The sequence below is a fragment of the Aspergillus niger genome (genome assembly GCF_000002855.4).
Source record: "Aspergillus niger supercontig An12".
Taxonomy (NCBI): domain Eukaryota; kingdom Fungi; phylum Ascomycota; class Eurotiomycetes; order Eurotiales; family Aspergillaceae; genus Aspergillus; species Aspergillus niger.
Window position 1 is genome coordinate 2540305 of NT_166527.1, and position 26434 is coordinate 2566738.

Consider the following 26434-nt stretch of genomic DNA (forward strand, 5'->3'; position numbering starts at 1 on the left):
CGGTGGAACGGAGTTAGCCGGTTTCGGCGCATAATTTTATCTGAACCGCACGAAAACCCCACCTGCGTCAAGTAACAGGTTCCTTCTCTCGGCCGGAGAAAACGGTTCACTAATCTCGATATCGCAACGTCCGCTTACAATTCTAAATCTGTAGGACCACTGGCATAGACGGTGAAAGAACCCGAGGAGGCTGGCGGATTTACTGTACTGATAACCTAGAGAAACCCGGTATTGTACTGGTAGTTGATGTTGTAGCTGCAGCTAGGATAAAGCTGGTTCAGTAACCACGGGCGGGGGTTACAGGAGTAGCGTTTAACTAACAGAATGATAATAATGAGGAATCAAGCCGAAAGAACGAAGAGGAAAGGAGTTACCGTGGATATCGGTCATTTTAGGGGCATAGTATACCGTGCTACTCTGCGAATATTGGGCCGACTATAACAACACCATTTATTGCCCACACAAATGCGCCAGTTTGCTTGATTCCAAATTATCACAAAGGATACAGAGCTGTTTATCCACAGCACTTGTTTACTTTTGCCTCTTCTTGGCCATCAGAAAATAAACTCTGATACTGCCGCCAAAGGAAGCACCCCCAATCGACACAAATGGCATCGACGGCGAAGGATGGATCGGGGCGCTTTGGCGATATGAGGGATTACATGGCCAAAACGTTATTCCAACCGCACCGAGCCCGGGACGCCATCTGGGACGCCCATCAGGGCAAGATCCCTACCCTGCTGAGATACTACGCCGGGCTGGCCTCCGTCCCGATCACCCGCTGGCTAGCCCCCATGGGATTTGACTATGTCTGGATCGATTGGGAACATAGCGCCATGAATATTGAGACCATGACAACCGTACGTTGGAAGCATTTCAATTCTCACACCTCTCTAGCCCGCGCAACGTCATTCGTTATTTGTCCCTTGTTTTTGCAACTTTATAGGAAGTTTGTCCGCTGAATGCATCCACGCGCAGATGGTAAACGAAGCAGTTTTCCTCAGCAACGGCCGCACGATCCCTTGGGTACGCGTACCCGGCCATGATCATGCCACCATGGCGTATGCCCTCGATGCAGGCGCATCCATCGTGGTGCCGCAAGTTGACAAGGTGGAACAGGCCAAAGAGGCCCGCGGAGCTGTAAAGTTTGGCCGAAAGAATGGCGGGCACCGCTCTGCGCCGCCTTTCCGCTACGTGCCTGGGCTAACGGACGTGCCGCTCGATAAGGACCACCCGTTGTGGGAAATCTTCAACCGCCAGTTAGGCTTTATGATCCAGGTGGAATCACTCGAGGGTATTCAGAATCTCGACGCGCCTGACAGAAGTGCCCGAGATCGACGCTGTCTGGCTTGGCACCATTGATGCCCGCGTCAGCATGGGCTTGCCGGGTGGCCATGGCATCGTGGGGACAGAATCCGAGTGGCTTGAGGCTGTTGAGCTGTTCCACAAGACCATGCGCAAGCATGACAAGCCTTACTCGGGCTTCTGCCTGGCCAAGGGTGATGCGTTCTTGAAGAAAAAGAGCTACATGTCCATGTGCATTGTGGCCGGAGACACGCTCAAGCTGAGTGAGATGATGGGACACTTGGCGGAGAGAAGAGCCGAGATAGCTCAGACGCAAAACGATTCCAAGTAAGGAACTTTGCTCTACTTTTGTTTGGTACAGAGAAATAAGAACACCCCGGATGTCTCTACTGAGGTCTCCCACAATAGCACGTGAAGTCGTGTATTGGTCCTCTGGCCAGCCAATTCGATGTATATTGTAATGTGGATAATGTTACAAGTAGATATCGCAATCGTATTATTATCATGGCAAGCAACTGAAAGCACTAGGCCACATTGTCAATTTCCCAGCAGTTCGCGCGTAGCTGCCTGCCCATCTTAACTACGAGACTGAAGCCATGGGCAGACGTCCCTACGTAGTACCCGGGTCTGATACTTTAGCAGAGTTTAGGTGGAAACTGTGAAGACAGCATCTATTAGAGATAATATAAAAGATAAATCTGTATTAAAGTTCCTGGTCTTCTTCCATAGCCTGGCAGGTAATACAGATGTCTTGTTTATAGATATCAATATTAAATAGTTAAAGAAAAAGAGTAAAATATCGGTGCCATCGGACCCCGGTGGATCTTCACTACCTTGGCGGTCATCGGTTGGGCGAGTATCGGAAGCATCTGGTCGTTCTGAAGAAATGTGGTCGAATGGGCCGCCGTTATGGAGAACAAGCTAGCTAGTTGATAGATATTGCTTCGTGGTTGTCTTGTGCGGATCTCATTCTCTGCTTGTTCGGCATATGTTGATTGATAAGTATATGAAGAAATTCAAGCATCGGCCGTACCCGTCCTCGCTTGCTGCACCAATCAGTCATAAATCTCCAGTGATATATAGACTGTTTTCCACAAGGGCTTGTTCCTGCAGTGTTATTCCGTATTGGGCATTGATCTTGAGGCATTGTGACGTGGCGTATGAGCCCCTTTCCTCAGCATTCTAGTGTTCATCCAGCATAAATATGCACTGCATTGGATGTACAAGCTATCTCAAGCACCCCGGCTCGGCAGCATTAGTCGGCCCCACTTATCTCAATGGAACTTTTATGCACCTGATCCTATGTATAACCACTTCATCTGAAGTCTCAGTTACCGACTCTATGTGAATTCAAGCATGATCTGCACTAGAGAGTCACATCAAGGCGCCGATAATGGACAGCATACTACGTAAGCGATGAAATCAGCATACAGGATGGGAAAAAGAGAAAAATGCCTCATCGCGCCCGCCTGTACATAGCGCCCTATCCCTCGGATTATTTAAAGAGGCAGAAGTGCAAGCATCGATGCTACATTTTCCAACCATTATTTCCCTTTGTCATTCCTGCATCTAAGCACAGCCTACATTCAAGCACAAAGTACCCATCTATTTGACGTCTGTGTCAAGCGACCATGGTCGGTATCACCAATTCAGCTTCAGAAGCGTTCAAAGCCCCGGGAAGGCTTCTGGTAACCCACGTCGATACTATTGCCAAGCAATTCCCTAATAGAAGATTTGGCCTGATCCCCAATGGCACCGATATCGACCAAGGCTTCCGGGAGGTGACTTTCCAGGATCTCTCCCGCGCAGTCAATGCCATGTCCTGGTGGATCGACGACACTCTGGGCAAGCCGCAACCGGGAGAAAAGATCGCGTATCTGGCGAACAACGATGTGCGCTACATCATCTTTATGCTTGCGTGTCATAAGACAGGCTATACGGTTTGTTTCCCCGGGTGCCAAATTTACGAGTTGCAATTAACCATCAATATTGGGATTCGCTTCTAGATCTTTCTACCTTCCACTCGGCTGTCGGATAACGCATATAACCATATTTTCAAGGAAACAAAGTGTACGCACCTGCTTTTCAGCCGAGGAAAGTCTCCAATTGCTTTCAGATTGAAAACATTGGACTGGAAGATGCAATTCCACGAGGTGCCATCTGTGGCGGACATCTTCAGCAATGGAAGTGACGCGAGTCACTTTGAGTTCTCCAAGACCTATGATGAGGTGGTGGACAAGATTGCTTTTATGATCCATAGTTCTGGAACAACCGGTACGTATGCAGCGACTGATCCCCAAACAGCTTAAGAGATGTAGAGCTAACAATTCCAGTAAGGCATGCCTAAGCCTGTTCCTCTTACCCATGGTTTTCTGGGTACGATGGATTTTGCCGCATCGATCCATATGCCTCCGGGGCGCTCCTCCGCTTTCTTTAATGACCTGGTTTCCGATGATCCCAATCCCAAGGACCTTGTTCTCTCGTCCACACCCTATTTTCACTTGATGGGGCTGGTCTCGTTCTTTGAGTCTATCTTCCACAACATCCCCTTCGTTGCGAGCCCTGAGAGGTTGCTTTCCGTGGGGTTTCTGACCGATCTAATTCGCCACACGAAACCGACAGTCACGATTCTTCCACCTTCAATCCTTGAAGACATGAGTTATTCTGAGGAGGCTCTCACATGCCTCAGCACTCTGAAGTTTGTTTGTTATGGTGGGGCTCCTCTTTCGCCAGAAGTGGGCGAGAAGCTTGGTCGATACACTCAGTTACGATCAGCCATTGGATCCAGCGAGATGGGGGTCATCTGCTCCATGGTCCCCGAAGAAGAGGACGCCTGGGGGTATTTCGAGTGGAATCCCTCCTATCAGATTGATATGCAACCAATCGGGGACGGGTTATATGAGTTGGTCGTACCACGGGTGGAACATTCTCTCGTGATGCATGGAATCTTTCACACGTTCCCGGATCTGAAAGAGTATCGATCCAAAGATCTCTACACCCGGCACCCAACCAACCCGAAGCTCTGGAAGTATCATGGACGCTTTGACGATGTGATTGTGCTCAGCAACGGAGAGAAGCTGAACCCGATCTCGTTGGAGAAGATCGTGGAAGGCCATCCTTCGGTTCATCGGGCTTTGCTTATCGGCCAACGCAGATTCCAGACATGCTTGTTAATTGAGCCAGATATCGAGAAGGTTGCCGCTCCTATCAACGAGAAGGAGTTTGTCGACATGATTTGGCCAATAGTTCAGGCAGCTAACAAGACCCTTCCTGATTACGGCCAGATCGTGAAAACCATGATCCGCCTTTCATCTCGCGAGAAACCCTTCAAACTCACCGCGAAAGGTACTACACAACGACATGCCGTGAATAAGGATTATGCCGAGGAGATTGAGGAGATTTACGCTACCCAAGATAGGCAACTGGTGATAGGCCTGCCATCAGCGATCACCCCGGACACTGTCCACGAGTATCTACAAAACGTTATCTGCAAGCTTACTGGGAGGAAAAGCATCGAACCCAATGACGACCTCTACAGCATGGGCCTGGACTCACTCCAGGCAATTCAGTTGAGCAAGATTCTGACAAATTCGGTCTTCTCCTACAATCCGGAGTTGAACACCGAGCATCTCAATGTCCAGCAGATCTATGCGCACCCAACTGCAGAGGGACTCACTAATATACTGTTGGGGATCCTTGACAAATCATCGAGTCCAATCGCTACTGTATCTCGTTCTTATAAGATTGCGCAGTTAATTACCAAGTATACGAATGATCTTCAAACTCGAAAATCTGATATCCTTCCTCAACTGCCGGGCTTATTCACTGTCATTCTCACTGGATCCACTGGATCGTTGGGCAGCTATATTCTTGACGACCTACTGCGCAATCCCCAGGTAGCAAAGGTCTACTGTTTCAACCGAAGCGAAGATTCTCCGACGCGCCAGAAGGAAGGCTTCCAAGAAAAAGGACTGCAGACTTCTCCTCTGGATGATCCCAACAAGGTCCAGTTCCTGCATGTCCGCTTCGGAGAACCCCAATTTGGCCTCTCCGACCGACAATACAAGGAGCTCCTCGACACGGTTGACGTGATTATCCACAATGCATGGAAGGTCAACTTTAACCATCCCGTGTCCTCCTTCGAGGACCCGCACCTCAAGGGTGTCCGGGAGCTCGTGCGCTTCAGCCAGGAGAGCCGCTACCAGGCCCATCTTGCCTTCGTCTCCTCAGTCAGCACGATTGGGGCCTGGAAGCCCAGCGATGAGGTCACGGCCGTCCCCGAAGTTCCGATGGAGACGGCGGACGCCGCGCTGGAGCAGGGATACGGAGAGTCCAAGTATATCGGGGAGAGCATCTGCGTGGAGGCTTCGAAGACGGCCGGCGTGCCGACCAGTATCCTGCGCGTGGGACAGATCGCGGGTCCAGACACGCGATTGGGAGTGTGGAATCCGCACGAGTGGATCCCCTCATTGATTAAGACATCAAAGGCGATGGGCAAAGTGCCGTCTGATCTCGGGGGGTACCCCATCGACTGGGTGTCAGTGGTACGCACCTGGCTCTATCTTCTACTGTCTGACCCCATCCGTAGAGAATGTCACTGACTAATTGAACCAGGATACCCTAGCGCAAATTGTAAACGAACTCGTCCTCGGCCGCCGTGTCTCGCTCGCGGAAACCCGCAACGCAGTCTTCCATCTGGTTAATCCATGCCGGACCACCTGGGCTTCTCTCGTCCCTGCGATCCAAGAGCGATACCCCGTCCAGCCCGTGTCTCTCGTCAACTGGGTCGCCGATCTCGAAACCATCCAAGATCCATCCGATCGCGACGTGCAAGACAAACCCGCACTGAAGCTCCTAGCCTTCTTCCATAGCCTGGCGGAAAACGCGGATGTCTTGTCTGCGGACATCAGCGTCGAACGGTCGAAGAAGGGGAGTAAAACAATGGCATCACTCAGTTCGGTGTCACCTGCTCAGATGGCCAATTGGCTGAATCAGTGGAACTTTTAGATCTAATTCTAGTCTGAGATCTTGAGCATTAATGCGGCAATTATGTTAATATTCATCGCTTATAGAATGATCAGTATAAGAAATATTAGGGCTAGAGTGACCTCACGAACATTCTTGTTCTACCGAAGCGGGAACCAACGCCTCAGCCCCATTGACTAGATGCCTTTCCTATCCCAAGTACACGTCTTCACAAGGATAGATCGGAGTTGTGTAAATAGAGACCTGCCCCATAAATACATTCAGCGTGCTTGATTGGTCATATGTACCAACGGGATAACGAAAATCTCAGAATCAACCATTTGGGGTCTGTATCACCAACGATGCACATACATGCCTCCATTTCAAGGGGCGAAACACAAAATATATAACAGCATTAGTATGACTGTGCTCACCCAAGACTACTCGTGAGCATCTTGCTGCTTTTACCAGATCCTTTGGATATTTTTCAGAGACCTGAATATTCTTTATCCGAGGAAAGATCAAAAAGATGTATTTCAGTATTTTTATACTTTGTTATTATGGGATAATTTAGTATATATTTTATAGTTGCTTTCTAATCTTATTTTTCCTGCATTTTGTATTTGAGTATATAATTAATTCTATTTTTATTTATTAATTTTTTTTTTTTTTTAACTAGAGTGGTTATACCTGACTTTTATATGTTAATCTGAGCTTAACTATAACCTAACAGTAGTGGTAAACAGTAGAGTGGCTATACCTGACCATTATATCTTACCCGTAACCTGACCGTTAACTGGCGGTCAGCTGAAGGTAGAGATTTCTATTAAGTATTAACTATAAAAATTACAAAGTATTAACCGCAGTTGATTATCTAACCTGATCAGTTAGAAATCAGATAAAAATCAAGCATTTATCTGGCCAAATCTGACTAGTTTAAACAGAAATCTATTTACTTCTCTGTACTGCTTATCAATTAAATCATTCATAAGTGTAAGTTAGTAAGTGTATAGTTAACAGTCAGATAAATATATTTTTATTAACCTGACCGTTAACCTGACGGCAGGTATCAATTTTCTGGTTAACATGACCTGACCTGGCTGTTTGCCTCTAGTCCAGTCTATTAGACAAAATAATGGCAATAGTAACTACTATAATAAAGCTGGTTCTGTCTAGATCTAGAATATGATATGATCAGAATTCTCTCAATAATAAATTTAATTTTTAAATATTTTCATTTATTTTTTCTGATTCTATATAACTGTTCAAAGTTAGACATGCTAGTAAAGCCGTGTAGCTATCTTTTATAATCCTAATTGTAATATATACTTCTAATCCTTGTTATTATATAGCAAGTCAAGAAGATCCTTGCTACTAATAACAGTCATCTGGAAACACACACGCACACACACGCACACGATTTATTAACGCCCGGCAGCTCAGCCGAACGGGCAACTATCACTGATTTATCAACCCAGCTTCTCATGTACATATGTGGTATCTCCTTCAAGCCCACACGTAGATCCTTTCAGTATATGTCCTCAGCTGTTGATATCATAAAAATCCCTGTAGATTAGTAATCTTGCTGATAGACTGGCTTGAAAGCGCTTCTTCGAGTGTTCAACATTCTATCCCAGCAGATGGCACAGGATAGTTGGTTTAGGGTAGTGACCTAGAGCATCAAGCCGCACTTGTGGCCCAACGCATAGTTAGTATTAGCACTCGCTTCGAGCATGAGCTGCATCGCCTCGGTCATAGAAAGGCTGTGCATAAATTCGTATGATAGTACGTGCGCACCACCATTTTCAAAAGGAAAAGTAAGTATACGAATCCTCGCGGAACGACAGATAATCAACGCGTTGTGTATACACGGCATAGATGCCTGCATGCTCCTCGAACTCTTTACACAGCACACTGCGAAAGAAATGGCAGATCCGCACGACACAGCTTGAAGACTGAACATCTCCATTCATGCATATGAGTATTAGCTCCGGTGGAAGCCTGGAAAGGTGGCAGAATAATGGTTGTTCAACCGTAGTAGCCGACATTGCTGTGATTGAGATTGTAGGCATTATACTGTAGGTGTCTCAGATAACTCGGGTAAGACAGGTGACCTTTCAGCTCGTCTCGATACATTTTTCGACACACCTGGGGTCTGATCTAATGCCTAGATCTTCCAACACGCATAACTTTATCTATTGGGGCTTTCAAAAAGCCATGCGGCGTGAAATGGGCGATGCTTGTCTCATCAAAAGGAAGGGTATCCTCCAATGGTGAATCCGACATACTGTGCTGACCTCTCATCATGATGATTGTTCCTGATGTAGACTGAAAGAACTGTTGATCGAGATCTCTTCATAGTGCTTTGCCGAACATACTTACCTAGCCAACCGTGAAGACTATGCAAACGCTGTCCTATGTCATAGAGCACACCAGCGATAATGGCATCACCTTCCAGCTCCCCAGGAGGAAAAAAGGAAGTAGAAACAGGCCAAAGCACTCGCAACAAAGTTCATGTAAGTACTCTTCCTGAAACTCTCAATCTACCTTAATAACCGACAACATAGGTTCCATCCGGCAGTGACGTGAGCCTGACCTGACTTAATGCCTTCGCAGCGGCCCCAAGCCCAATCCTGCACCCTACATACCCAGCCACCCATTCAACTCAGCCTAACAACCCCCTCCACCCCCTCCACCCCCTTCTCCATCTCCACAAAAGACAGCACATCCGGCGGCAACTGAAACCTCGTCACCTCCCCAGTGGGCGAATACCCGCACCTCTCATACCACCCTATCAGCGCCAACCGCGTATCTAACGCATTTAATCCCACCCGCTTCACCCCCCAGACGTCGCGGCAATGGCCCTCCGCAAGACTCAGAATCATTCGTCCGAGGCCCCCCTGCTGATACCTTTGATTAACCGCCAAGTATGAGAGTCGAGCGAGGCCGGGCCCGTGCCTGCGCATGCTGACGCAGGCGATAATGGGCGGATCATTGGAGTCGACGTCGGCGGCGGTGGCGATGAGTATTGCACTATCTTCTTCCGTGATGCGGGTGAGGATGTCGTCTAGCGCGACGTGGAAGCGCGCTCCGAGGGCGAGGTCACCCGTCCAGTTGGGGCGAGTGTCGGCGGCGCGGAAGGCGGATTCGACTAGGTCTCTAATTTGGGGGCCATCGGTTGGGGTTGCGAGGCGGGTGGGGAGGGGCGAGGTGGTCATTTTGAGTGTTGGGAATGGGAGGCAAATGACTGTGAACAGAGGGAAGGAGTTTTGAATGGTTGCGTGAGACTACAATTAGGGGAATCTGGTAGAATAGAGCTCGATAATTGGCATATGAAGCAGTAATAAACGGTGGACAGCAGTAGCCGAACATAAGAGCTAGTGTTGTCTGACGCCCTTTAATTGACATAACTTTTGGGCTACTAACTAGTTAACGCCCTTCGATTGACATCCCATTGGCTGACAGAATGATAAGCTACGATAAGGACGTGTTAGCTGACAAATAAAGGCTAGATACTTACGCGACCATGCACAACTTATCACTTTACCACTTGAAGAATGCCTTCACTATATAGCAGGCTCTCGAACTGCTGGGTTTGACATCAAATCTGCCACTGATTTCCACTGTTAGGGGGTACAGTCGTTGGCAGCAATCAAGAGTAGGTTGCGATAAACTTAAGGAGGAACATTGAAAAGGCCTGTGATATCGCCTTGACAGATAATCTTGATCTTAAGCAGGTCTATGAGAACAAGGACCCGGACTTATTCATTGAAGAGGAGGTGAGCATGGGTGTTGCTCGTCGGTTTATAAGTGATGTTCGTGACTGGATCAAATATTTTTAGTGTTCCCGAAGTGTTTGGCATAGCAGTGGTGGAAGCTTAGGTAATAATTATGCTTACTATACTATAACTTGTGTTGTTTCATCTGCATTTATTATTTATTATAGTATAGCCTTCTAAGGATTTTTGATAATTTCTTCTAAGTAACAGATTTTCAAGCGGTAAGACGAGAGTTAAAAAGGATCTTAAAGGATAGAGACGTGCAAACAAAGAACAAGAGGAGAATAAGCATTACCGTCCTATAACGTAAACCACGATCGCGCGGCCCATACGTCGAGCGGCCTATCTAATAATGCCATGCAAAAACCACTTTTCTAATTTGAAATAACTTGACTATTTGAAGAGTATGAGGCTTTAATTCATATATCTAGGCTATTGTACTAATAAGTTATCAAATTTTTTTTTTTTTTTTTTTTTTTTTTTTCATATTTTAGATACGTATAAAACAGCTGTGAATACAATATACCGGTATTTTACTTATATTTTAGGATTATCTATATATTTAATATACATAATTTTTTTCAAATTTTTTTTGCATACTTCTAATATATTAATCTCTCAATAATTAATCTTGATATAGTATGATAGCCTCATTAGAAATGTAGTTGTCGATATCCAATAATTCTTAAAAATATATAGACTAGAAACTAAATTTCAGAGAGGACAGCGACTCGCTCTGAATATCTCTAATTATAATGATACCTGAAGCACAGCTTTTTAATAGAATGACTACCTTGAACTCCGTCCAGGAAATTATTATAGTCACTAATTCCATCAGATATTATATCTGGGGTGTCGACATCAATACTGGAGTATATGAATCAGTTGTTAAAGACAAGATAATGTAACCAGAACAGGTACTTGGCTTTGTTCTAAGGATTAATGGACTGAAAGTGCTCGGGAATACTGAGTACTAGACGAACACTTCAAAGAAGCTCTTCTGCCGCGTACGACTCGACCCTGTCTCTGGTCGTGTGACCAGTTCCGTCGAAATTATCACTTATACGGTGGAGGCAGTCGATTTTGCCGTTACTGCGAACGGAATTGCATATCTGGCTACTATATATCAGCATGAGATAACGAAGGTTTGGTCCAACGGAAAAAGCAAGGTTATTGCTGGAAGTTTGAACTCCAGCTCGATCCCAAATCCGACATCTGGAGCATTTAGCCGAACAATGATGGACAACAATGTGCTTTATGTTACTACCGGTGGAGGAGTAGTTACTCCGATCAATGGTACCTTTGTAACAGGTGGTGCGGTTGTAAGGATTGAGGTTTAGACAGCCGTGGTCATGGTGACTTGAAATACTATTTTGGAGGGAGGAGCAATCAAGAACATTTTGTACAATCAAACGTCGTTCCTGGTTTCAACTGAGAATCAAAACTTCCACGCCATATATTGGCTTTAGAGTCTTCATAGAAGGATCGGAACTAGTATTACTTGCTGACTTATTTCCAGGACGCCAAGAGTGGGCGGTGACGCTAATGCAACCTACTGACAAGACCCACTGTGGCGGACTACCAACTTTCCGTCCTAGCGGAAAGTACTGGCGCCGATTGGCAAGTAAGGCCGGCTACAATAATATGTTGACTCTTTGGTCCAGTAAGCTCCGGTTAACTACATACCTGCGACATCACGGCTTGTGTAGCAGATGGGTTTGTCATGGAGATACCGGAAATCGCGGACTTAATGCTCGTCTAGTCCGGTTATATCCGTGTTGAATAAGGCTAGATTGATGAGCTAGTGATCTTCCCATTGCTGAGGACTTCGTGCAGCTGCGCTCCTTGGGTTGTATGTCCAATGGTATGTGTTGAACTGTTACTGAAAAGACCATCGGACGCTAATAGAGTCCCCAGATTTTTGTTGATATAGGAAGCTTTTGGAGTAATAGATGGCTAGATGTGCCCCGAGTTGGTGGGTGTAAAAGTATTACCAAACCTCGCCAGCTTCTTTCCACTGCAATATCTGTATTGTACCGTGTAAAGCCCGCTGCACCGTTACTGAACCTCTCGCCCACGGGTGCAACTTTCCTTCTTTCTTTAACTGGTTACGTCAGTAATACTCGGCTACGCGCCGTGAAGTTAGCATGTGGAGTTAAAATCCGTCGGCAATTTTATTGGCCACTAATTACTTGGCTCTGTGGGACCGTCAGTAGGCTGCATTAGCGTGACTGCATAATCGACCTCCAATTTTTCATCACGCTGGATAACTGGTTTACCCACTTTATCTCTGTAAACAGGGGACGGTTCATTATATTCATCACTTCAGCTAAGATCTCGGATATAGGGATCTTGAATCTTTATTATTTCTCTGGAAATAAAAAAAAAGAAAGCTAAAAAAGCCCCGAAGTCTGATGCTGTCGGAATTAGCTCTTACCCGGTTTATGCTCAAGCTCATCTTCAGTCGCTTCACTACGGCCGCAAACAGCAAAATGTACATGCTGAACGAATGTCCATGTTGACTGACAATACTCGGATGTACGAGTGGTTCGTATGATTTTTATATGAGCAGGCCTTTTCGCTCTCATTGTTTCTTGATTTGTGCAGCATCTGGCTATGTTGATTATTTTTAATAGGATTAGTAACGTAGAGGAAAGCAGCAGAACACGAAGATGTAAAACTGTTAATTGAACTAGCATTGCAAGAAAGCCTGAACTGTCTGATTAATGATTCTAGAGTGTGACAATCACCTTCTTTGCCGAAACACCTTTCTTTTATTTGTTGAGGCCGTGCTGGATGGTCTTGAGCCTATGTTCTATGATATAAGGATCTGGCTTTGCCTGGAAAGCACTGTTTGCCAGAGCCCGAGGTAAGTACTTTCTCCAGATCCAGTCACTAATATTGTTATGCGGTTCTTGAATTATGGAGTATGTGATGACTATGAGGCGGTCGTCCATGACTCGGAAAAATGTATTGATTCTTCAAGATTTTTATACATACCATACTGGGGAATAAATCGCTCTGTTGGTCGGTTGTATGGAAGCACGCTGGTAACAGGCATCTTTGTATCAAGCGTGTCAAAGATCTCGGAGATAGCTGCAAAACTCGGCTCTTCAGTGATTACATCATAAACTTCTGTAAAATTTAAATCTCTGAGTGCATGTGAGATATATTTTATAATAGTGGAAGACCTGTAGTCGAAGACTGCATGCATGCTAAGTGACTTGATAAATTCTTTATTAGCCTCAGATGCAGTAGTGAAGACAGTCAGATCTGATGCAACTGTGAGCTGGATAGTGGATGCACCAACTGAAGATGCATCATCCCAGACTAGGAGTACTTTGTCTGTAGATTTGATGTTATCTGCTTCAGGAAAGGGTAGGTTGAGATAATTTTTGCGGTAGAGACCTGCACTGGCGGTTGAGATGGCTAGTGGAAGCACAACAGTCTGTTCAAATGTAAGCGATTCCGGAATCTCGGCCATAAGTGACTCAGCTGTAATGGGATACAACTGAAATGTACCGTGCGCCGGATCCTGCGTCAAGAGGCCGTAGCAGTGGCTGCAGGGTGTTAGTGTTAGAATTATCTAGGTCGCAGTGGAATCCTTATGTAATTATTCTCTGGTCTTTCTTGAATCTAGTTACGCCACTTCCAATATCTTTGATAAAACCAGCAGCATCCTGTCCTAAAAGAAAAGGATACTGATTTAGATAGCGCTCTAGGCTCCTGGATAATGATCAGAACCCGGGAGATGTTCCTTATTATGAATGGAGACAAATAGCCACTACTGACTGTATTTTCCAATTAATAGGATTCTTATGGACGGGTCAGTGACAGTTATATATAGATTGCTAGAGGGAAGAGAAGGTATTATAATAGTGATGGTGATATTCTTGATTACTACTTCTCTAGGTCCTGGTTTCGGCTTTGCAGCGTTCTGGATTTTGAATGGATATTCTGCTGGCGTAGTAATCCATGCTGCTGTGTTCTCCGTTATCTTGAGGACACTGGTACAATCAGAGATTGATACTTGGGACAGTTGGATAATGAAGAAGAAATATGGCAGATTGAAAAACTTTTTGAATCAGGGGAGGATGTTAGTGTTTCTATACTTCTTGCTGTAAGGGTGTGGGCCCCTCTCTTTTTATGGTTTTTAAGATAAATAAGGTTCTGAGATGAAGTGGATGGCCCCGTTGGTTGCTGAGAAATTAAAAATGAAGGCTGACTGATTCGCCATCCACCGGTTTGCTCCAGGAGTCTAATGGAATTGATGGATATTTTGAGAGTTCCCTGTTTTAAATCTGTTATCTCTGTTGGAATGGGTCAACGAGATTACTAAGTAATTCCCTGAGATTATAGGGGGCTATTGGAACTGGTTGAACCGTGTGATAGCTGATGAATAATTGTGTATAGGGAGACTGGGTGTATTCTAATTAAATTATAAAGGAGAGTAGTGATTATTGAATGTTAAATAGTTCTGTGTTAATTTGAATAACATGCTCTTTATACTACGGCTTGCAGTATGTATTATAGGCCCGGTTCTGGTTATGATCGCCCTTGGGCAGTCTTAACTGATATTGTTTTATTTTTCTGAACAGTCTCAGGTCATTCAAGGTTACTACTATGCCATTGATTAAAGAATGCACGGTACTTGTTATTGGTGGCTCATCTGGAATTGGTTATGGAGTTGTGGAGAAGTACCTCTTAGAGGGTGTAAAGGTCTATATAGCATCTTCAAATGCGTCTTGGGTGGGCAAGAGTGCGGTCGCTTTGAAACAAAAATTTTCCAGTGCGGAAATTACTGCACATATCTGTGATCTTGCTGGTGAAGACGTTGAAAAAAATCTGGAGTATTTGTTTTCTATTATTGGCACTTGACCACATTGTCTTCACGGCAGGTGATAAACTTGCTATTTAATCTCTGGAAATTATCAATCTCTATGCTATCTGCCGGGTAGGCTATGTTTGATTCGCCGTCCCGCTTCTGTTAGCTAAGCTAGTCCTGTGGTTTCTCAACGCCGGTCCGAAGTTGTCTCTCACGTTGATAATGGGAGCTGGTTCGGAAAAGTCTTTTCCTAATTGGTTGTTGGTTGGAGGGTATCTGACTGGTCTTTATGGAATCACGCGGAATCTTGCTTTGGATCTTAAGCCACTCCGGGTTAATCTAGTTAGTTCAGGGGTGATTGCTACGCCTTTCTGGGGATCTGGAGGGGTGCCAGATAATGTGAAAGATACTACCACCTTGGGCAAGGTTGGAATGGTCGAAGAAGTCGCCGAAGTGTATGTCTACCTGATGAAGGACACGAACGCCACGGGAGTCTGTATTAGCACTAACGCAGGATCTCTTTTGCTGTAGTAGCTAGATTAGTTGCAGATTATCACTCCATTGTATGGTAAAGCGTTGTATTAGTTGTCATGGAAGTCTCGCTACCAGTATTGCTGTTTTCCTGTAAAGTTGTCGTGTTACTCTGCTAACAGTGGTCAGCACTCAAGGAGTAGATGTGCCAATTGAACACAATGGGACGGAGCCAGCCGGGTAACTGAGCATCCGAGCTGACCCGCCCAAGCATAATAAATACTATTTCCTTGCTGACTTCCTCCGTCTTTGACGTCCTCCGTCCTCTTCTCCCGTCAAGACCCTAGGAGTTGAGCTTCCTTGAATTCTTAATTCTCTTACAAGAGCTTGTTCGGTCCCAACATGAGTCAGAATTGTGCTGCCTGGATCATTGCTGCCAGAACCAAACCCTTCATAATTGGCGAAGCCCCCCTCTATAAGCCCGGAAAGGGGGAGATTCTTATCAGAAACCATGCTGTCGCGGTTGTAAGTGACTGTTTTAATATGCCGTTTAACCTGATCGGTTTCCAGTTAATAAGTAGTGACCTCTGCAAGAACCCTGTAGACTGGAAGATCCAGTAAGTTTTATTGGTCTGTTTGTTAATATTTTGCTCTGATCTGAGAACAGAGAGTCAGGTCTCTATCTGAATACATTTTCTTTTATTCTGGGAAGAGATGCAGCGGGTATGGTGGTGGACATTGGTGAAGGTGTCACCCAATTCCACAGAGGCCAGCGGGTGATCGCGTAAGTGTAATTTTGGACTGACATTGTTACTAAAGCGTATCTAATCACTTACACTAACAGACACTTATATAGTCCTAAATCTGGTAATTCTGCTCACGCAGCATACCAGCTGTTCTTCCTCGCTTCACAGACTCTCGCGGTATCTATTCTATTCTACATAAGCTTCGAACAAGGCGCAGTCCTGCTACTAGCAATATCCACCAGCGCCGCAGGCTTATATCTTCCGGAATATCTCAACCTCCTCTTGCCATCGGATACTCCAGAGTCACTGGAAAAGATTCTACTGGTCTGGAGTGGTGCATCTTCTGTAGGCACAACAGTCATTCAGCTCGCGACTGCCTTTGGCTTGTATGTTGTTACGACCGCGTCTCACGCTAACTATGAGTTTGTGAGGTCTCTGGGGGCAGCTGATGTATTTGATTATCAGTCGCCGACTGTTGTTATGGATATAGTGACGAGACTAAGACACATGGATCTATGTAGTGTATATAATGCTATCAGTAAGGATAAAAGCTTTACTCGGCTTGCTGCTATAGCTCAGCGGCTTCAGAAGTGTATTCCAGCGGTCAGCGTGCACCCGTGTTATACACCTACTGTATTTTTCCACCCGAAGTATGGTACGTGCACTTTTCTACTCGGTTCTTGATATATGTAAAGTAATGTCTTAGTAACCTCCTACGGGATCTCATACCCCCCAAATGGGAGGATTGGGAAGGCCATCTGGGGAGCCTTCGTGCCACATGCCCTGGCCACTAGGCAGTTGAAGGCCAAACCTGACCCAGTGGTAGTTGGGCATGGACTAGAAAATATCTAAAATGGGCTTGATGCTCAGAAAGCCGGGGTGTCGGCGAAGAAGATCGTTATTACGCTGTAATTTCATTGATACTGATATTGATGATACGGTGGCACTAGAATTATGCTGAATACGAGTGTTCATCTGCTCTCTTATTGGCTTATATACCGCTGTTGTCTCTCCCAGTGTCAGCCATGTTCAAGCCAGCAGGCAAGTGTGATAACCGTCTTAGTAGGGGTTAGTTACTTTTATCAGAACTACAGATTAATATTTTGTGGGGGCACATCCTCCACCTCCAGTTCTATACTTATTTCCCGAAAAGCCAGTGTATGTCAGCAGGTTGCATTAGCGTACCACGACGTATGGAGGTTTAAGATTTCGGGGCTGTTTCTATGGAATAGACAGATACATGTTCACCAACTAGTTTTCTACGCTTAGTAGGAGACACTTGATCCTAAGATTTACTGAAACTAAAAATTCTGTGGATTGTGTGGGTTTTGCTTCTGCATGCTCTGAACAGCAATTATTTACCGCATGATTTCATTTCGTACTTATCAGAAGCGTAAAGGATTTCTAGCTAAGTATTCATTGAATGTTGTAAGGTCGCCCGTGGCTATCTTTGCTGTTTAATCAACCTCTTGCTTGCCCTGCAGTCTATAATATCCGTATTTTTTGAAGTATAATATCATTTCAACTAGCCTCTCTCCGAATACAGCCCTAAATTTCTTGTAAATTCTTTCTTTGATACTATATGATAATCAACAGTTACTTCCTAGATGTTGCTCATAGATTGGACAATCCCTTGGTAAGAATAGAAGCGCTCGGTGGATGATAAAGTCTGTTCTGTAAATTTCTTCGGCCCCACCAGCACTGGTGTAAGGAATTTACCCGTTTCCTCAAACTGATTGATTAAAGGTAGGCTGGTTTGTGGGGTGATGATGTTAATAATACTTCAAGTTCCGTCGGCATTTTGCCTGGGAGCCAGGTGTTGATTGAAGTTTTGCATGAATCAACCCGGACTGTAGAAGATGCTCCGAATCGGCAAGTTGTATATATACAATTACATCTCAGCTTTAGCATTAAAATGGTCGACTCTCTGATACTTTCCGCATGAGATCTTGGAAACATGTGGAAGGGTTGAAAATAATGAGTCCCACTCCTTTCTCAAAGGCCGCGTCCGCGATTGCTCTTTTCTGAGTGATTTCACGTACTCTGGCATCTTCGGAATCAAATTTTGGCAATGTCATTGTAAAAGCTATGTATCTATCATCCTGAAGCGTTCTGTCAACTACTGCCTTCATGCGCCACGGAAATGATCCGAAAAAGATGATGTTCTGGCCAATAGAACGGATTACAAATCGAAATTCGGCATTTCAAAATTCTGCATTTATCCCGTGATTATAGAACACTGAGAAGTAGCTATTGTATTATTCAGCAGCTCAGCAGCTCAGAAGAAGCAGCTTATAAGGAAGTAGCATCCATGGCTGAGATTAATGTCAAGACTCACTATCCCAAGTTGAATTTGCAGACTGGCAAAGTTAGCTGAAGTGTCACCAATGGCTTCTATTGGAACGATCTACACATACCCGTTCAATCCTCGGGTGATGAAAGTATCTATGCCTCATACATGTCTTACACAATAAAAAAATGGTGATCTAATAGAAGACTTAGGTTCAGGCAGCCGCAGCTTTGAATGGGTGTACGGTGGATATTGCCCCGGAATTCATTATGACTAAGATAAATAAGTCACCCGAGTTCTTACTTGACTTCCCACTAGGCAAGGTACCGGTATTCAGAAGTGTTACCGGTCTGAGTCTCTTCGAATCAGATGCTATTCTGTAATGTGTCGTTGAAAGTGGTCCCGCGAGCGTTCAGCTGCTAGGCTCCTCCGTGGATGAGCACGCTCTGATTTGTTAGTAGACTGAATTTGCTGATTATGAGCTATTCGAGCCGTTGCAAAATATGGTTCTATGGTGTTATGGCATGGCAGGATTTGATGAAGCACTAGAATTGAGGTCCTATTCCCGGCTGGAAGTATTTCTTAGTGTTCTGGAGGCACACCTTCAAGGCCGCGAATTTGTGGCATCAGGTGATCTTAGTATGGCTGATCTTTCTGTTGCAGCGGCGATGGTTTGGGGCTATGGATAGGTTGTAGATGAGGACTTGCGGTGCCAGTATCCTTCGACAGTCTAATGGTATCTGTGAGTGATCGGACGAGAGGGGGTCAAGCAAGCATTTGGGGAGCCGAACTTTATTGAGAAGCGGCTCGTCTCACCGGGAGTGGAGGCTCAGTAGCTGGTACAGATGTGTATTAGCTGAAGGGGGACTACTTTCCCGTGTTTGTGAATAGTTATGGCGAAACTGTAACAAGTTTATTGAACTAGGATATAGAAGTGCACATTTGCTTGGCTATGTTTTGCGAGATAAATTGTATCAGTTGTTTTGAGGTATTACGCCAGGTTAAAGTAGAATCTGTCTCCTAAGAACATGAAGTATTTCCTAGTACATCAGTGTAGCAGGCTTTACCGTATGTACGAGAGAATTATTGAGGCTGTTTTAAAACAGACATGAAAGAGATATGGACATCTACATACTGACAGGAGAGACAATTGGCTCGTTGATTGGGGATATGTGTATATTGATTTATCAGCTGATATACTCGATGACAAATATCTGATTTCTTTCACGGTGAAGTATCCATCTCTTTTCTTGACACTAACGCAAACATAACAAATTCGAAGATACATAAACCTCGATCTATCCGTTCTTTCACATCTGTCCCTCCTTGTCAGTTTCCGTCGACGTTTCCTATCTGTCCGTGCTTGATCAAAATGCCTACCACAGTAGCTATCGCTGGGCTGACGGGAAAATTTGCGCAGTGTATAGCCAGCTCGCTGCAGGCGTATCCTGATGTATTTATTCGAGGCTACTGTCGGAGTCCGCAGAAGCTGCCGCATTCTCTTCTGCTGGTAAGGAATATCAAGGTAATCAAAGACGAAATCGATGACAGGGTTGCCGCGCGTTTGTTTGTTAAGGAAGCTAACGTAGTTATTTGCTGTTATTTCGGCAGCTCGGCTGTGATGGTACAGGGACAGAAGATTCTGATAGATGCTTGTGAAGAATTAAATGTCCCTCGGTACATTGCTAGTGACTTCGCTGTGGATTATACGAATATACCGGTTAATGCTATTTTCCCGAAAGATTCGGCTTGAATTATTAGGAAATATCTAGCCTCGAAAGGAACTGTTGCAGGAGTCCATATCCTAACAGGTGGTTTGATGGAGACCTTCTGGAGCGAGTTCTTTGGATGTTGGGATTGCACTAGTCGTTCACTCTCTTTCTGGGGCACAGGTGAGGAGACATGGGATTTAATAATCTACGAGACCGCAGCTGCTTACACCGCGGCGGTGGCATTGGACAAAAGTGCAGTTGGAGTTCTGAGATGTAAGTCTGAACTATCATCAGTCTACGATAATTGCTTCCGTCTAACATCTTATGAGCTCTGCTGACCAGTATAGTCCGGGGTGACTGCAAAACTATCCTTGAGATCAAAGACTGCTTTGAGAAAGTCTATACTGTCCCATTTAATCTTGTAAGCCTGGGATCCATCGAAGAGCTACACACGACGGTACTGGATTTGTTCAGAAAAAATCCCAGTGATGTGATGAGCTGGGCACTAAAGTAAATAACTGACTGAAGCGGTTCCGCCTGCTTAACACCGATCTTTTATTACAGATGTTTTGCATACTGGTGCATTCAGCCTGAAGCCCAGTTGGGTGATATACTGGATAATGATTGTTACGAGAGTGTACAAGCTACGGACCTGAGAGCATTTTTCTTATCTCACGCTGTAGATGAACTTCATTGTGCGGATCAAGAGCTCGGATATAGAAATTAGTTCGCGAATCAGCTATTTCTTGGGGTACTATATACCATGTCATTGAGAATATCGTCTATTTTTCATTTCTCTGCAATAGATCCTTAATTGTCAAGTTATTCTGCCAGGGCGTGCATAGATAGTCTTCTATACTTTAATATTTATCTCCGGGTAGGATAGGAACCAATGACATCACGCGTCGCCACTAAGTATTACTAATCATCCCTTATTGCAGATCTTCTGCATGATGCAATATTATTATTTTATAATTTAATATAAACTTATCAACCTCGGCCGCGGTGAGCTGTTACAGCAGTTATTTAAGAGAATTAGAATAAATAAAATTTTCTATATAATTGTTTTATAATTAGAAAGAAATAGTTTTTAAAATTTTTAATAGAATACTTTATTAGACATGGCAAACGGGCGAGCCGGGCGAGCTTTAGAGGGGTCAGCTGTTCGCCCGTTCGAGTTTCGAGCTCTAATTGGCCAGTCTCGGCTCGGGGCCGGGAAAATTTCTGATTGGCTAGGCTCGCCCGTCGAGCCCATTTCAAGCTTATCACATACTTCGGAACAGAAAAACTATCTTAATTAGGCTTAGCTTCCATCTAATCTAGTTAGTTTAATTTACTTGAAATTTTTGATTTCAATAGTTTTACATTAATAGACATTCTATTGATAAAATATATATCTTTGAATATAATCTGACTTAAGCTAGAACTAGCCCAATTAGAAAGCTAAAAAATACTAAAAAATATTAAAAATATCTATTCAATGCACTGATTCACTACATTCAATTAATTTTTGAAAATATTGAAGATTAAATGAATTATTTAATAAAAAAGTATTTATTTTGATTCAACGCGTGGCTTAAAACCACGCGTTTTTACGCGTAGAATTGAACCATATTTAAGTGGGGCTTTGAAATACTAGAACTAATAGGAATACTTGGCAGGCTCGCCGGGTAGCTCTTTAAATATTTAGAAAAAGCTCGTGAGTCTTAGTCAGCAGGGCTGGGGGTCGTCTTGGCACGAGCCGAGCCGGGCGATCCCGAGCCTTCCGGGCGAGCCTTGCCATGTCTATATTTTATAAAGTCTGCTTTATTTAATATAAATTATCTAACTAATAAGTAATTAAAATTCTTTTAATCTTTTATTTTATTTAATTCTTAATTTTAATAGAAATAATAGTATTCTAGATCTGGCCAGGTAGAGCTTCTAATAAATTCTACAAGTATAATTTCTTAGAATAAAAGACTGGATATATATATATATATATTATCTAGAAGATAAACTTTGTATATATTTCTAATCTTATTATAATCTGATATACCAGCGTAGATCTTAATAAACTAATCAAAGTTTATTTTATTATTTATTAAGTAGAATATAGTCATCTCCTTCAGCTTAGAAAATAATTATTAATATAAATAATTTTTTAATAAGTCTTAATAATATTGGTCTCTACTATTAAATAGCAGAAAATAAAGATAAAGCTGTATAATTTTTTTAAGTATTATTTTTAATCTTTTGTACTAGTAGTAGATATTACAAATCTTATTCAGATTAGTAAAAATTATTTTAAAATATTCTAATATATTAATAGCATTTTCGTAGAGATCAGTTAATTTAAAAAAATTTAAAATACTAGATATTTTCAGATATTATCTTTACAATAACTATGCACGTACGCGCGCTGGATTACTGGAGTAGTTAAATAGTTTATATTTATTTTCAGCTTTTATTATATTATAATCAGCTAATTCTTAAAAATAAGAATCTTTTTATTATTAAATATCAAAGAATCAGAGATTTTTAAAGATTTCTTTAATTCCAGAGTGTTAGCTCTTTAATTAAATAAAATAGTATACTATTATTACTATTTATATATTATATTCTTAAAAGATTTTATTATATTTCTTAATCAGATTATTTTATTTTTAAATAAGTATATTATACTGTTCGGCCACAGTATTTATTTCTAATTTTATTTTATTTATAAAACTAAGAACTAGATTAAAAGGTTTAAAAATCTTTTTTAAATTTTTCTTATTTGTTTTATTAAATTTTTTTAGATGATCTCTTTATAATTATCAGTTTTTTCATTTAGTAAAATAATTAGATATTATTATAAATTTTTTTTATATAAAGCTGATTCAGCTTAGCTTTCTTTAGTTATTATTATTCAAAGTCAGTTAATTAGTAGTTTCTAGAGATTCAGCTCAGATTATTCTGTTTTAATTATTCTAGTATTATTAAATATATATTAGAGAAATACTGACAGTCTTACTGGATAAGTAACTATATATAGTATTAATTAAAAAAATCTTATATAGCTATAATATTTAATACTATATAAAAGCTGATTAAATATATTTCATTTAGTATATCTAGATTAGAATATTAAACACCAGAAGGAAAAGAAGAAAGTGTAGAAAAGTATATATAAATAATAAAAATAAATAAATAAAATAAAATAAATAAAGCAAATAGAACTAAGCTACATGATTCAGTCACGTGCCTGCGAACACCGCTCGCCATCACACCTTATAAGCCACTCATATGTGTGTATCTGAGTATATAGAGGACTTTAGAAGTCTGCAGAGTATCTGCGGGTAACGCTGGCCTTATAGTCTTGTATTAACCTTTTCTCCTAAAAGAGTTGCTTACACTAAGCCAACAGGGACAGGGAAGCAATCCTAGGGTTTGACAATTAGCTTTCCAGACGTAGCTCTCTTCTTTCTAAATAAAATTATAATAATATAAATTATTAATATTTATTATAAATTTACTTTAGAATTACTTTCTCAGTATTCTGATATTAACTAGAAATAATAAATAGTATATAATCATACTATAGTTAAGGATGCTTTACAAAGCAGAGAAAAAGATAAATAAATAAGATTAGAAAAAATAGAAGAATATAAAATAGAAAAGAAAAGAATAAGATATATATACAAAAATTTAACACTGATAAAACTAGAAATAATTAGAAAGAGCGGAGATAGAAGAGATATATTAATAGAAAAATAATAAATAAAAAAAGATATTTACTATTATTAATATTCTATTATATATAACTGTTTATTATTCTAGATTTAGAGAGATCACAGCACTGTGGCTAATACTAAATAAGTATTAAAACTATATTTTTTGATCTAAAATAATTTATCCTACTTGTCTGTTTATTACACTCAGCATGCTATTACAGAAAGAAAAAAAAATAAATAAATATTGGTTGATTAGTTGATAGTTGAAATTAAAAATATACTATATACTAGTATAGTATGAAAAAGGATAATATATGTAAAAATAATATTTCTAGAATTATTTTTGCAGGTGGTCGGCCCCTCCGGGCAGACTAAGCTGAATTAGAACTATTAAATATTATAAAATTAAGTAATTGTAAGTTGATTTGGAGCTGATGGTGAGCGGGGTGTAGAATCGCGGACTATGCTCATCTTAAGATCAGAATGAGTTGTGTAGAAATACACCCTTGACGCGAATAGGTTCGGAGGAGAAATCAGCTGCAGGTGTTTTGGTTGTGTATGTGATTAAGCTAGCAATTTCGAAGTCTCTCAGCCGTGATTGATATAAGCAGGATTACAAAGGTCATCATCTATATAATGATATATTTAGCTATAGATCATTCGGTTATAAGATCGATGCTCAATTGACTGAGGAATATATTTGACTAATATATCAGGCTTATCAAACCCTAATTTAATCATACATAACTAAGTACAGGACTTAAAATGCGGTAATCTTGACCACCATTCCCACTCCAGAAGCGATGGGTGCGTTCTTCTTGCTGTGCGCAACGCCCACACTATTTGGGAGGCCAATTAATCTTCGGGATATTTTGTCTTCGTAGGCAGCAAAACATAATGACTTATTTTAATGCCTACTACCCTTCTTACTAGACTTGCTGCCAGACTTGTGACTCGTCTTGCCACTACTAGTCTTGGTAGAGGTCTTGGTAGTGGCCTTGGTAGTGGCCTTAGTAGTGGCCTTAGTAGTGGCCTTAGTAGTGGCCTTAGTAGTGGTGGTGGTAGTAGTCGTGGTAGCAGGACTGGCCTCAACATTGGTGCACTTCTTAAAGCCATTGCTTACACCACGAATATGATATAGCGATCCAACATAGTTATACTTCTTATTCATGATAACACGATACTTGCCCGGATCGCCACCTTTCTCAAGCGTATTAGCACAGGCCCATCTTATCCTGCAGAAGGTGTGGGAGTAGCTTACCGGTATAGGTACCCCCCGAAACCAAAGGATACTCATACAGTTGGGTGGTGGCCTTGAAATAGCCCTCGCCGTTACCATATGTATCTGGATACTTCCCAGCACCAGTCCTTGACTGGCTGATCGCATTTTTGATGTCTGTGGTGGTGAACTTTGTTCCATCGCAGTCAACATCTTTGATGGTGGCGCGGGAAACAAGAGTATGAGGCTCATCTGCCGTTGGGTTGGCGACGGGGCTGGCGACTGCGGTGAGAGCCACGGCTAGGAGAATCGTGGGCTTGAGACTGAAAAGCATTTTGACTTGTTTGGTTCTGGGAAAAGAAATCTTTGCGTTGAAAGGAATGTGTGGGCAGTAGTTTGCTAAGAAAGATTAGCAGGGAAAGAATGAAGAGGGATTGAATGATTGAGTGTTGATGGCGAGATGAAACCACGGATGGTTATAGTACAGAGAAGCAGCTTTATACCTTGCTGCTCTCATCATGTTGTTCTTTTCACCACAGAGTTCGGGGAGCTCGAGGCATCATCGAATGTCTTCCGGCCGCCAAAAAAGGTCTCTGTCTCTGGTTAACTGTACAGCTTCCCCTAGCTGGTGTGTACCACCATTATTGGGGCGAAATGGGGCCGAACTGTAACGAACTGCTACTAGATGGATCAAAATAGCATACATCTCGGTTGGTAGATTAACAGAGCGACTAGGTCCACCAACATAACGGGGGCCGGGCGATCTCTGAGGCTGTAGTTTACTCACCAATGGCAGCACCCGCGCACGTTGGCATCCTTTGGGTATGAAAATCACCTGTCAGATGCAGGGAGTTCCTTTTTGTACAGTGGGGGCTGTTTCCCAATCCATGTTTTCACCCAGTCAAAACCATAGGCATTTCAGGTTTTTTGCTGGACGCGGTTAGTGGTGTGTTGAAAACAGTTGTTGGCTGGTTAGTTTCTTAGTGCTGACCGCTTTCCACACAGCCCCAACGCCCTTCATTTAAATCGCTCAAATCATGTCTGGGACCCATGTTTCCTTCAACCTCCCAATCCAACCCCTTCTACCCCCGAACCACCCCTCATCATGACAAGTTCCAGCGAAAAGTCACTAGTCCGACCAGAATTTGCAATTATCGATGAGCTGATCCAAATTCCGGATGTCTCTCCCGCTGAGGCAGTCCAACGTCTTCTTCGGGTGCGCGAGGTATTACATGAAGAGAGACAGGAATCCGAATCCCCGTCTAGCATCGATGGTAATCATGCATGGTATACCATAAGCAAACTTGTGGAAAAGGCAGAAACTACTCCAGCAGCACAGCAGTACAAACTCCTCGATTTCGTTGCTCTGCTACAACGCACCAAGGTTATCGATCCTGCCACGGGCGAGCAGCCAACAGCGGTTGATC

At 42.8% G+C, this 26434-nt stretch overlaps 12 protein-coding genes across 12 annotated transcripts; 9 read left to right on the top strand and 3 right to left on the bottom strand.

Annotated features, from left to right (window-relative positions):
* Positions 1 to 608: 608 nt before the first annotated feature.
* Positions 609 to 1636, top strand: An12g10850 (uncharacterized protein; the record flags this gene model as incomplete). The annotated part of the gene is made up of 3 exons (XM_059743745.1): positions 609 to 860; positions 979 to 1238; positions 1279 to 1636. 3 exons carry the CDS (start codon positions 609 to 611, stop codon positions 1634 to 1636), a joined length of 870 nt encoding a protein of 289 aa, XP_059602005.1.
* Positions 1637 to 2936: 1300 nt separating this feature from the next.
* Positions 2937 to 6312, top strand: An12g10860 (uncharacterized protein; the record flags this gene model as incomplete). Its single annotated transcript, XM_059743746.1, has 4 exons — positions 2937 to 3245; positions 3366 to 3579; positions 3643 to 5849; positions 5920 to 6312. The coding sequence occupies 4 exons, from the start codon at positions 2937 to 2939 to the stop codon at positions 6310 to 6312; spliced, it is 3123 nt and encodes a 1040-aa protein (XP_059602006.1).
* A 2501-nt stretch (positions 6313 to 8813) lies between these two features.
* Positions 8814 to 9488, bottom strand: An12g10870 (uncharacterized protein; the record flags this gene model as incomplete). The annotated part of the gene is made up of 2 exons (XM_001396096.3): positions 8814 to 8910; positions 9058 to 9488. 2 exons carry the CDS (start codon positions 9486 to 9488, stop codon positions 8814 to 8816), a joined length of 528 nt encoding a protein of 175 aa, XP_001396133.3.
* Positions 9489 to 11287: 1799 nt separating this feature from the next.
* Positions 11288 to 12740, top strand: An12g10880 (hypothetical protein; the record flags this gene model as incomplete). The annotated part of the gene is made up of 6 exons (XM_059743747.1): positions 11288 to 11345; positions 11569 to 11712; positions 11886 to 11901; positions 12002 to 12257; positions 12439 to 12596; positions 12686 to 12740. The coding sequence occupies 6 exons, from the start codon at positions 11288 to 11290 to the stop codon at positions 12738 to 12740; spliced, it is 687 nt and encodes a 228-aa protein (XP_059602007.1).
* Positions 12741 to 12864: 124 nt separating this feature from the next.
* On the bottom strand, positions 12865 to 13728 carry An12g10890 (uncharacterized protein; the record flags this gene model as incomplete). Its single annotated transcript, XM_059743748.1, has 3 exons — positions 12865 to 12944; positions 13050 to 13609; positions 13694 to 13728. 3 exons carry the CDS (start codon positions 13726 to 13728, stop codon positions 12865 to 12867), a joined length of 675 nt encoding a protein of 224 aa, XP_059602008.1.
* Positions 13729 to 14672: 944 nt separating this feature from the next.
* Positions 14673 to 15405, top strand: An12g10900 (uncharacterized protein; the record flags this gene model as incomplete). The annotated part of the gene is made up of 2 exons (XM_059743749.1): positions 14673 to 14874; positions 15041 to 15405. 2 exons carry the CDS (start codon positions 14673 to 14675, stop codon positions 15403 to 15405), a joined length of 567 nt encoding a protein of 188 aa, XP_059602009.1.
* A 342-nt stretch (positions 15406 to 15747) lies between these two features.
* An12g10910 (uncharacterized protein) lies at positions 15748 to 16943 on the top strand (the record flags this gene model as incomplete). Its single annotated transcript, XM_059743750.1, has 6 exons — positions 15748 to 15870; positions 15940 to 15962; positions 16013 to 16129; positions 16202 to 16629; positions 16666 to 16746; positions 16798 to 16943. 6 exons carry the CDS (start codon positions 15748 to 15750, stop codon positions 16941 to 16943), a joined length of 918 nt encoding a protein of 305 aa, XP_059602010.1.
* Positions 16944 to 18402: 1459 nt separating this feature from the next.
* Positions 18403 to 19070, top strand: An12g10920 (uncharacterized protein; the record flags this gene model as incomplete). Its single annotated transcript, XM_059743751.1, has 4 exons — positions 18403 to 18459; positions 18594 to 18760; positions 18791 to 18812; positions 18843 to 19070. 4 exons carry the CDS (start codon positions 18403 to 18405, stop codon positions 19068 to 19070), a joined length of 474 nt encoding a protein of 157 aa, XP_059602011.1.
* Positions 19071 to 19753: 683 nt separating this feature from the next.
* Positions 19754 to 20820, top strand: An12g10930 (uncharacterized protein; the record flags this gene model as incomplete). Its single annotated transcript, XM_059743752.1, has 4 exons — positions 19754 to 20058; positions 20143 to 20366; positions 20441 to 20514; positions 20683 to 20820. The coding sequence occupies 4 exons, from the start codon at positions 19754 to 19756 to the stop codon at positions 20818 to 20820; spliced, it is 741 nt and encodes a 246-aa protein (XP_059602012.1).
* A 1659-nt stretch (positions 20821 to 22479) lies between these two features.
* On the top strand, positions 22480 to 23696 carry An12g10940 (uncharacterized protein; the record flags this gene model as incomplete). Its single annotated transcript, XM_059743753.1, has 4 exons — positions 22480 to 22485; positions 22964 to 22988; positions 23285 to 23362; positions 23659 to 23696. 4 exons carry the CDS (start codon positions 22480 to 22482, stop codon positions 23694 to 23696), a joined length of 147 nt encoding a protein of 48 aa, XP_059602013.1.
* Positions 23697 to 24695: 999 nt separating this feature from the next.
* An12g10950 (uncharacterized protein) lies at positions 24696 to 25341 on the bottom strand (the record flags this gene model as incomplete). The annotated part of the gene is made up of 2 exons (XM_001396104.1): positions 24696 to 24988; positions 25050 to 25341. 2 exons carry the CDS (start codon positions 25339 to 25341, stop codon positions 24696 to 24698), a joined length of 585 nt encoding a protein of 194 aa, XP_001396141.1.
* A 771-nt stretch (positions 25342 to 26112) lies between these two features.
* On the top strand, positions 26113 to 26427 carry An12g10960 (uncharacterized protein; the record flags this gene model as incomplete). The annotated part of the gene is made up of 1 exon (XM_059743754.1): positions 26113 to 26427. A coding segment is annotated over one exon (315 nt), but the record flags the coding sequence as incomplete, so codon positions are not given.
* Positions 26428 to 26434: the final 7 nt, after the last annotated feature.